We start from the raw sequence: 12,393 nt of genomic DNA, 5'->3' as shown, positions 1-12,393 counted from the left end.
CCATATTAGGAAGATCTATTTTGAGAAATGACTCTCCACACCAAGGGCTGACTTTCCTACACATGGAGAGGAAAGAAAGAGCCCTTTATTCCTGACCCCTTACCAAATGAGCTGCTACTTGAACAAGGGGTGAAAGGTGGTCCAGTCAGGAGCACAAACTGTTTTCCTATGAAAGGCAGCTCTCACTGCACCAAAGTACTGCCAGAGGGCTCACCCCTAGCCTCTTAGCCTCTTCTCTTAGCCTCTTCTGGAGAAGGATGTAGCTCCCAAAAATTCTTTGTCAGACAGTCCACATCTGCTCAGCTTTTTTTTTTTTTTTTTTTTTTGAGACAGAGTCTTGCCCTGTCACCCAGGCTGGAGTGCAGTGGGGTGATCTCAGCTCATTGCAACCTGTGCCTCCCAGGCTTAAGCGATCCTCCCACCTGAGCCTCCCAAGTAGCTGGGACTACCGGTGTGTGCCTCCACTCCCAGATAATTTTTAAATTTTTTGTGGAGGTGAGGTCTCACTACATTGCTCAGGCTGATCTCGAACTTCTGGGCTCAAACGGCCCCCCTACTGGAATTCCTGGGCTCCCAGCCTCCCAGAGTGCTGGGATTACAAGTGTGAGCCACCATCCCCCTGCTGCTGAGGTTTTAAAGTCAGGATTAGTTAAGTTATTACATGTGAAACACTTAGAACTCCTGTGTAGTAAGTTTTCAAAATGTGTCAGCTGTTATTAATGTTATTTTTAGAATAATAGGGTCATGGTCCATTAATGGTGGGAAAAGCCTTAGTGACTAAGCATCTGGTTCTACCTCTGGTTTTACAGGTGAAATAATTAAGGTCAAGAGAAGGGAAATGATCTACTGCAATCACACAGCAACTTCGTACCAGTCATTCATTCGTTTCATTGACAAGTATTTACTGAGCACTCATTGAGGGCCAAGCTCGGTGCTAGGCCATGGGAATATAATGGGGAGAGAAAAAGGACTTGGTGCTTGCTATCACAGAGCTAGTACAGTGAGGGAGACAGATCTTAATTATAAAATTACCCTAAATATGATAACTGTGGTGTTACAAAGGATAATAATAAAATGGGTTAACTACGAGCCAGGCCCTGTTCTGACCTCTACTAACTCACTTGACCCTTACTACAACCCTATGAAATAGATACCATCAGATGAGAAAATTGAGGCACAGGGCTAATTGGAGGCAAAGCTGGGATTTGAACCCAGGGAATCTGGCTCTACAGTCAGAGATCTTACAACACTATCATTGATTGATTTTTTTTTTTTTTTTCCTTTTTGGCCCAAGACGCCAACCCGAAGTACAGTGCCCTAAGCAAACTTTGTAGCACCCAGTGGTCCTGGGTTGGTTTGGGCCAGACTGCTGGAGATTCTGTGAGAGGCGGTAATCAGCTGATAAGGCTTGGCCTCTGCCTTTCAGATGATAAATAAGGGAGAGCTTTCCAGTCTAAGTGTGATCAAATGGCTTTTGAGCTCAAGGGCCCCAGTTCCACTATGGCTGCTTGACAGGGTAGAGGTTCTATGAACATGTATTGAATGAGGCTCAGAAAGATTTTGTAGCTATGTACTTGGTCTGGTTTATTTTCTCCTTTCGGTTGGACCTGGGAATGGAGAACCTGGAAAGAGGCAGCTTACTTTGATGTGAACAAGTGCAGCACAGTTGCAGTGTTTTTCCAAAATAATTCAAACCTTACACTGTGAAACCTCATTCATCTGGACTAAGTCAGAAGTTATAAGAATCTAAGCAGGGCTGGGAGGCTTACCTTTGTATTACCCAGTAAGAAAGTATGTGTTATACAAATAAGTAGTGTAAATAAGGGCATACACATATTCTATTTTGAAAATAAATGACTTAAAATTATTTTGAGCATATAAATGCTGGGACCCCTATAATTACTGTGCTTCACAGATATATCAGCCCTCTAAGGAAACCTAGCTGGCATTTATTTGCAGTAGTTTCAGTTACTTTTGTGCTGATGACCAATTGCATTTCTCCAACCATATTGCATACTTGCAATTTTTCTTCCAATTCAGACTGTCCTTTTCCCTGGTGAGTCTGATGTAGTGAATTGTGATATTCAGTTACTCAGAATTGGAACAGCTTGACCCCTGCTCTGGAAAGCTAAAACTAATTAGCCCTGCAGTGGATTTTCTCTATGCTCAACCTTAAACCAAAGAACCAATAAAGGAAAGAAAGAAGGTTATCTTGGGGTATGTGCTTCTCTTTGGCAACTTGAAACTTACTGAGAACAGCAGCAGCAGTAACCTCTTGAATTTACCTTCCACTCTCCAAAACAGTAGTATTCAGTACCACTGGTTTAGCATTGGGATTGAGAGCTGGAGGATTTGCATTTGAGTCTGCTTTGTCCCTTACTGGATGCATGGCCTGGGGCGCATTACCTTCTGAGGCAGTCTACTTATCTTTAAAAACTGAGGGTAAAGGCTAGGTGCAGTGGTTCATGCCTGTAGCCCTAGCACTTTGGGAGGCCGAGGCAGGAGGATCACTTGAGCCCAGGAGTTCGAGACATGCCTGGTCAACATGGTGAGACTTTGTCTCTACAAAAACACAAAAATCAGCCGGGCTTGGTGGCGCGCGCCTATAGTCCCAGGTACTTGGGAGACTGAGGTGGGAGGATCAGTTGAGCCCAGAAGGTGGATGTTGCAATGAGCCAAGATTGCACAGCTGCACTCCAGCCTGGGTGACAGAGTGAGATCCTATCTCCAAAAATGTCTTCTTCCCAAGGTTGTTATGGCAATTGAGTCTGTATATTTAAATATGCCTAGAACCGTGCTCTGAATAAATGTTAATGAAAACAAAACAAAGGATACTTTGTCTTTAGACAGGACCTTCCCCCAGAGAGGTACGTTTTGAACACTGACCTCACTCATCAACCTAGGTAGAGACTGATGTAATTAATTTCTCTCCAACCTATTTTACAGGTGGAGACTAAGGCATAAACCACGAAGTGTGAAGTGTGTGTGTGTGTTGAGGGAAGTGTTAGAGGCACTTGTCTAAGAGTCACAAGGCATGGTGGCAAAGAGCCTGGCCTAGGACCCTTTGGACTGTCACACCTTGTCTGGATTAAAAGGGCCCTTCCATGGGCTTTCACTTGTCCTTGGGCCATTCTATTAAGACCAGCTATTAAATGACAGTGTTCCAGTTGGGGACTGTTGTGGCTTCCAGAGCAGGACCTCATGGGCCTTGAGGAGACCTTGGCTTCTTTTTATGGCAATGGCTTTAAAAATATCACCCCAGAAAACCAGCTTCTGCCATTTCATGAGGGGGAATGAGGAAGTGAAGGAGGAGGGAAGACAATGCCCGGAGTTGTGGCTTGATGATGCTGTCTCCCACTGGAGCATAAGCTCTACCAAAGCAGGCATGCTCTGTCTCCTTCTCACTGTGCCCCCAGTGGCTAGTGCAGTGCTTGCACATAGTAGTTACCCAGGAGCCATTTGAGAAATGAATGAATGAATGAGATGCTTGGAGTGTGTGGAGTGATCTAGGCTGTTGCAGCTGTTCTCAGTCATGCGGTGGATCACAGTGAGGAGCACAGAGTGCTCCCAAGAGAGGGAGCTCCTAAGGAGCTGGCATCTCTGTGTGACGCATTTGGAAACCTATAATGAATGCCCCAGGTGATGATTTAGTGGAATCAACTTCTTGGCTTGTCTGGGGATTAAACCAGGGCTCCCCTTGGTACTACAGATGGAAATCAAAACAAACACCTGTTTGCCCAGAGTGCCATGTGTTGTGGAAACGTTCTCCTTGGTGCCTTCCCTCAGAGACGAGTCTGTGTGCTAACAGCTGATGTAATTACAGCCTCCATGCTAGCGTCAGTCCTGCCATCTCGTTCCTAAACTTCTACAAGTGCTTTGGAGCAGAGCCCCCTGCCTCCACCAGCCCCCCTTCTTGGTTCATTCTGTGGGGGTCCTGAGAGCTCTCTTTGTTAATCATAGCTCTGATCTTACCACTCCCTGGCTTCCTGTGCCTGCAGAATAGAGTGAGCATGCTCAGCACACCGGACTATTGTTCATGCTGACGCCACCTCCCATGTACTCATCTGCTCAGTGTACACTTAGTGAATGCCTGCATCTGAAAGGCGGCAGGGGGTGGTGCCTGAGAGCCTGGACAGGAGTCACAGCTCCTGGGTTCAACTCCTCAGGCAGGTTACTGTGAGTCTCACTTCCTCTTCTGCAGGGGTTATCCAGGGGATGTGGAGAGTGCTCAGCACAGAGCCTGGCACACAGCACATGTTCAGGAGAAGGTAGCTCCTCTTTCTGTAGGTGCCAAGTGCTGTGACCTGAGGATACTGGACTTAATCTTTGCCTTCAGGGAGCTTCGGGTCTCTGTGCATGTCAAACAGGAAAGTTGGTGATGATAACAGGGTGTGAGAAATGCTACTGAGAGAGGAAACCCAGGGAGTGGCACCTAATAAGGTCCTGGAGGAAGGAAGGGGGTACTTTCAGGAATGCCACAAAGACAGCAAGATGCTTGTCATGAATGCCCAGCAGAAGAAACTGGGGAAGAGACACCCAGCCAGAGGAAACAATATCTACAAAGACACGGAGGAACTCGGCACATCCAAGACAACCACATGAGGGCTGGCATGGCTGGGGGGAGGGAAGGAGTTGGTGAGTAGGCCAAAAAGGTAACGAGTCTTAAGAGACATACTAAGGAATTGAACTTGACCTGGAAGGCGATGATGTGCCAAAGACAGCTAAAGTGTCATGGTCAGTTGGGTTTTTTTTTTCCGAAAGACTCCTCTAGCTGCAGTGTAGGGGATGAACCAGAGATGGGGCACTTTTTAGAGGCATAGAGACCATCAGGAAGGCTTCTGTCTTCATCTAGGTTGGATATGATAAAGGCCTGAGCTGAGACAGAGGGCATACAGAGATACTTAGGACGCAGAGTGGAACTGGCAACCAGTCGGATCAGAGCCAATGCACAGGAAAGTGTTAGACAGGTAGGGTGTCCAGCGGTGGTTTTCCAAATGCAGCCAGGTGCAATGGCCTGTCCATTCCCTACAGACCACGGAGGGCTGGTTTGGCTTATTAGACAGTGCAGAGCCCAAGGAGGTATAGGGCCTCAGAGTGATTTGAAAAGGGATCCATTTCAGGAGGATTCTTCCGCTTAAGATTACGTGTGTGGGCTGGATGAAAAGAGGAGACACGGGACACCATGAGACCAGTTAGAATGATGTTGAGAGACCAGTCCTGACAAGACTCCATGAGGGTCTGCACCAGGAGAGTGGTGATGGGAAAGGAGACCCAAGGCCCAGGGTGAGGGTAGCTGCCTGAAAAAGGGCAGCAGACATGCGGCCGATTAGATCTTGGCATGAAGAAGTCAAAGAGAGGATAGAATGGAAAACAAACTGTTTAGCAACCAGGCGTGTGAGAGCAAATGGAGCATGAACGCTGGCCGAGCACCCACTGTGGGCCAGCCATTGGAGGCCAGAAATGACGCTGATGAAAAGACTGTCCTCTCCTTGGGGACATACACGCTGCACACACAGCATGCATAACAGTTTATGAACTGTGTTAACCAGATTTGGCACCAAGTATACCAAGGTCTGGGCAAGAAACCAGGACCACTGACTCACCTGTGCAGAGCTCCTGTGGTAAGGGGCATAGTGGAGTGGCCCGGAGATGGCTGTGTCATGGGGGAGGGCCGGATACTGGCTCTGCATGGGGTGAGGATGCTGGTTGCCATAGCTCCCATAGTTATAGCTTCCCGTGTATCTAAAATGCATCAAGCACATTGAATAGTGTGAGTAATAGCAAGAACAGATCAGTTTGGCACCTTTTTAAAAACCTCATCTATTTTTTTCCTTTTTCTTTTTTTCTCTGTTTTCTTCCCCCTTCACCCCCAACCCCATTTTTCATTCTTTCGTCTTTTTTTTTGAATCAGAGTCTCATTCTGTTGCCCAGGCTGGAATGCAGTGGCATGATCTTGGCTTACTGCAACCTCCGCCTCCTGGGTTCAAATGATTCTCCTGCTTCAGCCTCCTGAGTAGCTGGGATTACAGGTGTGCACCACCACGCCTGGCTAATTTTTGTATTTTTAGTAGAGATGGGGTTTCACCATGTTGACCAGGCTGGTCTCAAATTCCTGACATCAGGTGATCCACCCACCTTGGCCTCCCAAAGTGCTGGGATTACAGGCATGAGCTATCGTGTCTGGCCTCTTCCTTTTGATTCTTACCATTTCCACTTTTGTGGCCTTGTTATGGTTAACTTAAAACCCCAGGCTGATTTTCCTTCTCCCTCAACACCTAGAACATACCTCCCTTCCCCCAGCCAGCGTTCAGAGATGAAATCTAGCCCTGAGCCAAACATCATTAATGATGGAAACCTCTACTCCTGCTGTGTTTAAAAGCCCTATTGTATCCTGGAATCAAATAGGGATAACAAAAAAGAAACCACTGTGAGATTTATGTTTTTATATCACTCAGGCCTCTGCTTCCACATCATGGGGAAGGATATAGTGGGTTTCTGTAAGCTGTCTCCTGGGGGGATAACACCATGGTGTGGTCAGGCATCAAAGACCTCGGTTCTAAGCCAGAGTCCACCACTTTCTAGCTGTGACTTTCACGACCCTGTTTCTCACATCCATAAAAATACTGTGCACGGTCATTCTGAGGATCATATGTGTGAACACACTCTATAAACCAGAAAGTCCTGTGTAGACATAGCCTATTATTATCACTGTCCTTCTCAGTAACATCTTCATAGCAAAGATGCTGACCTATGACCATGTGAGTATTTTTTCTGCTATTTCTGCTGAATCAAAAATCTCTCTGAAACAGGGTTTTCAGAGTCTATTCTAAATGTGTGGAAATACTCTTAAAGGCCTCCTGAGAAAATAATGGCTGCCCAATTGACTGCTTGGGAGCACTTGAACCTATGGAAAAGTACACCAACATCCAGGCCTGTGCACACTGTCAGGTCACCGCTGTGCTGCACTATGCTGGGCCAACTGTGGAAGGGACCTGAGAGGTCCTCCCCCTCCTCCTCTCGTGTCCCCCACAACTGGTCTGTTGGAACCTGGCCTGGGAGTGATCAGGCCCACGGCACCACATGGTAGGATCTCTCTCTCTCTCTCTCTCTCTTTTTTTTTTTTTTGAGATGGAGTATTGCTCTATTCTCCAGGCTGGAATGCAGTGGCGCGATCTCGGCTTACTGCAACCTCCGCCTCCTGAGTTCAAGCAATTATCCTGCCTCAGTCTCCTGAGTAGCTGGGGCTACAGGCGCTTGCCACCACGCCCATCTAATTTTTCTTTTTTTGTTTTTTTGAGATGGAGTCTCCCTCTGTCACCAGGCTGGAGTGCAGTGGCGCAATTTCGGCTCACTGCAATCTCTGTCTCCTGGGTTCAAGCGATTCTCCTGCCTCAGCCTCCTGAGTAGCTGGGACTATAGGCGCGTGCCACTACATCCAGCTAATTTTTGTATTTTCAGTAAAGATAGGGTTTCACCATGTTGGCCAGGATGATTTCGATCTCCTGACCTCGTGATCCACCTGCCTCGGCCTCCCAAAGTGCTGGGATTACAGGCATGAGCCACCGCGCCTGCCCCATTTTTGTATTTTTAGTAGGGAGACAGGGTTTCATCATGTTGGCCAGTCTGGTCTCAAACTCTTGACCACAAGTGATCCACCCACCTTGGCCTCCCAAAGTGCTGGGATTACAGGTGTGAGCCACTGTGCCTGGTCAGGATCTCTTTTTAATATCCTAAGTGCTTTTCAGATCACTGCTCATTAGACATTGAAAGGTTAGTGTCTTTTGATAAAAACAATGCATAATGGCAAAGAACTACGAGGATTCAAGTAACACTTTTGTATGGATTTGTATAGTTCATTCATCACAGCAACATCACTCCACACATTTGAAAAATATATACGTATGGGCAAAACAAATGATGCATTTTTCCAGGGCATAAAGCACCACTAGAACCTATGGGGAATCCCCTGAACCTCATGAATAACTGCAGCCCTAAAGGGACCTCCAGCCCTCAGGTGAGGAAGCCCTTCTCTAAGTAGAATCGTAGAAGACTTGAACCTAAGATGACGCTCTGTAAGTCTGCAATTTGTACAAAGAGCCAGCCAGGAGAACTGCTGAAAGGGGTTTTCAGCTGAGGCGTTAAAGGAGTGAAGAGGGAGGAACATGGGCTTTGGAGTCAGACATGTGCTCAGTTAGGGTCCCACCATGTGCCAGCTCTGTGACCGTGGGGAACTGAAGAGAACCAAGTTTCAATTTCCTCATCTAAAATGGGGTCACTAACACCTTCTTGCCTACCTACCTACCCTGGTGGTTGTGGGGATTACACAGTACAGTGCTCACGATATTGTGGGAACTCAGCAAAGGGTAGCACCCTTCCTGTTCTTTGAGGAAATAGCTGTTAAGGAAACCCCTCTTTAGATCTTTTTTTTTTTTTTTTTGAGACGGAGTCTTGCTCTGTCACCCAGGCTGGAGTTCAGTGGTGCAATCTCGGCTCACTGCAACCTCTGCCTCTCAGGTTCAAGCGATTCTCCCACCTCAGCCTCCCAAGTAGCAGGGATTATAGGTGTACGCCACCATGCCTGGCTAATTTTTGTATTTTTAGTAGAGACAGGGTTTCATCACGTTGGCCAGGCTGGTCTCGAACTCCTGACTTAAAGGCCCACCTCAGCCTCCCAAAGTGCTGGGATTATAGGGTGTGAGCTGCTGCACCCATCCTCTTTAGATCAAATTTTAAAAGTCCAGCAGCATCCCTGGAAAGTTACCTACCCATGTTCCTCTCTGTGGGGATAAACTGGTATCCTGTGTGTGACGGAGGAAGAAGGCACATGAGTGTTCCTCATACAGGGCAGCTGTTGGGAGTTCTCAGCTGGGGACCCAGCAGCCGTCGTCACTGTGTATGTTAGAGACCACGTGTATGACTGCATTGCTCCTGCAGAGACAAATTAAGACGTCTCGATCATTAACAGTTCTCACACCCCTTGTTCTTCCTTACTTTAGTGGCTTCCCTTTGTTCTTAAGTTGAAGGCCAAAATCTTTACAAGACATGTATCTCTGACTCTGCTGAGCTCACCAGAGGCATCCCCCATCCCCTGTCTTTGTTTTATCTGGTCCAGCCACATTATCTTTCATTGTTTCCAGAGTACCACAATTCCCAGCACCTCGGGGCCTTTGCATACGTTCTGCTGCCTTATTACCCACTCATTCTTCCTCTCACAGTCCAAAAAGCTGTCCTCTTCCTAATCCCAGACTAGGCCAGATCCCTCCATGTACTGTAGGCCTAAGTGGTGCCTACTGCAATTTGTAATCCTACACCCATTAGTGAATGTGATTTGATTAACGGTCCCCTCACCAGACAGAAAGCACCAAGAGGGTAGGGGCCTGGCCAGGATTTTGGCCACCAGTGGATTCCCAGTGCTTAGTACAAAGCCTGGCCGCCAAAAGACTCAATAAAAATTTTAGAAGGGAGAAAAGGGAAGGGAAAGATAAGAAGAAAGGAAGGGAGGGCCAGAAGGAAAAGGAAAGCCTGGGGAAATACAGCCTAGATAGGCACTGCCAATTAACTTTTCAGCGCTTAACTCAACAGGTGTTAAGGATCCAACAAATTGCTTTAAGCAAACATAAGTAGATTATTGGGATCTGCCAGCTCGGGTCTTTTTGAAGATTATTAGACAGTGGCCTGGACAGTGACCTATTCTATACAAATTATGAATTCCCTTTGTCTATTTTTTAATTTAATTGGATACCTTGAAAGTGCTAAAGACTGGGGGATAAAAACCTGACAAAATTAAATGCTTAATATTTTATGAGACGGTTAGTTTTGTGTTTTTTGGTTTTTTTGAAACAAGGTCTTACTCTGTCACCCACACTGGAGTGCAATGACATGATCACGGCCCTCACTGCCGCCTTGACCTCCTGGGCTCAAGAGATCCGTCCACCTCAGCCTCCCAAGTAGTTGGAACTACAGGTATGTACCACCACGCCCAGCTAATTTTTGTATTTTTAGTAGAGATGGGGTTTTTTTTGAGATGGAGTCTCGCTCTGTCACCTAGGCTGGAGTGCAGTGGCGCAATCTCAGCGCACTGCAACCTCTGCCTGCTGGGTTCAAGCAATTCTCCTGCCTCAGCCTCCTGAGTAGCTGGGATCACAGGCGCATACCACCACACCTGGCTAATTTTTGTATTTGTAGTAGAGACAGGGTTTTGCCATGTTGGTCAGGCTGGTCTCGAACTCCTGGCCTCATGATCCGCCCGCCTCAGCCTCCCAAAGTGCTAGGATTATAAGCATGAGCCACCGTGCCCGGCCTTGAAATTTTTTATAGACACAGGGTCTCACTATGTTGCCCAGGCTGGTCTTGAACTCCGGGTCTCAAGTGATCCTCCCACCTCAGCCTCCCAAAGTGCTAGGATTAGAGGCATGAGCCACCACTCCTAGCCTAGAATTTTTTTTAATGATAATTTAATAAATCATTAACAGCAATATTAAACTCATCAGACAACTTAATTTCTGATAAAATTTAAAATATGTTAATATGGTGGAAATAATCAAGCTTGTTTTAGAAGGCAGAGGGAATGGGATCCAACATCCCCCTTTAGGTACATGGAAAACTGAAGAATTTAAGGGAGGACATTTTTAAGGTGAAGTAAAAGAGAAAATTTGATCTCCCATTCTGTATTTTCTGCAGCAGACCATTTCTATCTAAAAATTCCTCTGGGAAGATAAAGGAAAGGTTTTCATTTTAAAAATTAGTCCATTCCATCCCAGGGACTTTGCAAATAGCATATGAGAGGAGCTGTATTGACATGGAGTAGTGGGAGGAAGCAGAGTTGGTGGATCAGCGCAGTGCCAGTTATGTGACAGAGACTCAGTAAGGAATACCCTTGAAGAAATGTGGAAATGGTATCCTATTTTAAATACCTTGGCTTATTGTTAAAAGAACCCTTTGGTGAGCCCTTTCATAAATTGAAGAATCTTTTGGAATGCAAATAATGTCCTTTGTTGTAATGAGGTGGCAAAGATTTATTCCCAGACTATGAAAGGAGACACCATTATTGAGCATCTCTTACAGACCATGCACTGTGCTGAGTGCTTGTCACACACCCTTAAAAGAACATTATCCCCATTTATAGATGAGGAAACTGACGGTTAAATCCAAAAGAATTTAAGGGAGTGTATAGCAATATAAAAGATTCGAGACAATAAAATGGAAGTGGGAATGAAAGAAGAAAGAAAAGCAGAATTGGAGGCAAAAAGTGCAATCGGAATGAGGTGAAACATGCCGCCCAAATTCTTCCTATATGTGAATTTTAAACTTAGATATGAGTTTTCCAGGAGCCAGTGCTCCTGGAAACCTGAATAGTTAGGAGCACTAAGATTGACGATTGCTCAGGAGTATACTGTCCTCCATATTCAGAGCAAACAGAAATATCTTTAACTATGAACTGTTCAACAATGTCCTCAACACCCTTACAATGGACTTCATCTTAATTCTAAGGATGGTTCCTTTTGTCAACACTAACTGCAGGCTAGTGGCATCACACAAAAGTCCAGTTCAAGGAAACTTAGAATGTTAAATAACTTGCCCAAGGTCCTGGAGTGAGTGGGTGGTTCAGTCGGGCTCTGAACCCACACACTTTCTACCACACACTTTCTACTCTCTACCGTTATGTCTCTTTGCTCTGGGTTCTGGTTCTGCCAGGTGCTAGCTGTAAGATCTTGGGCAAGCCTGTTAAACTTTATGAGCTTCTGTTTCATCATCTTTAAAACAGGAGTAATAATATCTATCTTGCAGGACTGTTGTGAGGATTACTGAGATAATATATGTCAGAGATCTTGGCATGTTGTAGGCTTTTAATTGTATTCAAGCACTCTTCATTACGAATTCAGGTATTCTTACATGAAAACTTCTTAAAATAGGTATTTCTGTATTTCTCATTTCAGACCCCAAGGAAGAAAGGCAAGTTTCTTGGGTGAGATTCTATTACCAGTGATGAAACATTTGAATTGCAATGGTAATTTGGCCAATTACGGCAAATTTCCTAACATGTTTTTCTATAAAATTGCTAGTGTCCTTACTCACCAGCACAGCTGAAAGTCCCCCTTCCTGCTTTGCACATCTACTCCATATTCTTCCCCCAAAAGATAATGACTTCAGCAGGCTTGATTTGTAAGGCTTGATAATGATTTGTCAGGCTTGATTTATAAGTACAAGAAAATGGGAAGGGAAGATCCCCAAAATGATCACGACTTAGATGACTGGATTATGCATAATTGCTCTCCTCTATGTTTTGAACTTCATGTGAAATTATAGTACTGTTATAGTTTTTAAAAAGTCATGTGTATTAAAACGGGTTATCATTAGTGGTGGGATTGAGGAGAGTTTTAAAATGTTTTCCCT

The 12,393-nt window shown here is 45.6% G+C and overlaps 1 protein-coding gene and 1 long non-coding RNA gene across 2 annotated transcripts in view; one reads left to right on the top strand and one right to left on the bottom strand.

Moving 5' to 3' along the window:
- The window catches only part of LOC105507126, a 276,554-nt gene that overhangs the window by 16,247 nt on the left and 247,914 nt on the right, over positions 1–12,393 (top strand). The gene's annotated exons all lie outside the window — the stretch shown is intronic.
- RFX4 (regulatory factor X, 4 (influences HLA class II expression)) overlaps positions 1–12,393 on the bottom strand; it is a 163,198-nt gene that overhangs the window by 4,935 nt on the left and 145,870 nt on the right. The window contains exons 15-16 of the mRNA XM_011937009.1: positions 8,766–8,928; positions 5,604–5,742 (exon numbers count right to left, since the gene is read on the bottom strand). Of these exons, the coding sequence (XP_011792399.1) occupies positions 5,604–5,742; positions 8,766–8,928 (302 nt within the window). The remainder of the gene's footprint in view (positions 1–5,603; positions 5,743–8,765; positions 8,929–12,393) is intronic.

The sequence above is a fragment of the Colobus angolensis genome, unplaced genomic scaffold, assembly GCF_000951035.1.
Source record: "Colobus angolensis palliatus isolate OR3802 unplaced genomic scaffold, Cang.pa_1.0 Scaffold10, whole genome shotgun sequence".
Lineage (NCBI taxonomy): Eukaryota > Metazoa > Chordata > Mammalia > Primates > Cercopithecidae > Colobus > Colobus angolensis.
This window is presented reverse-complemented; position numbering and strand designations above follow the sequence as displayed.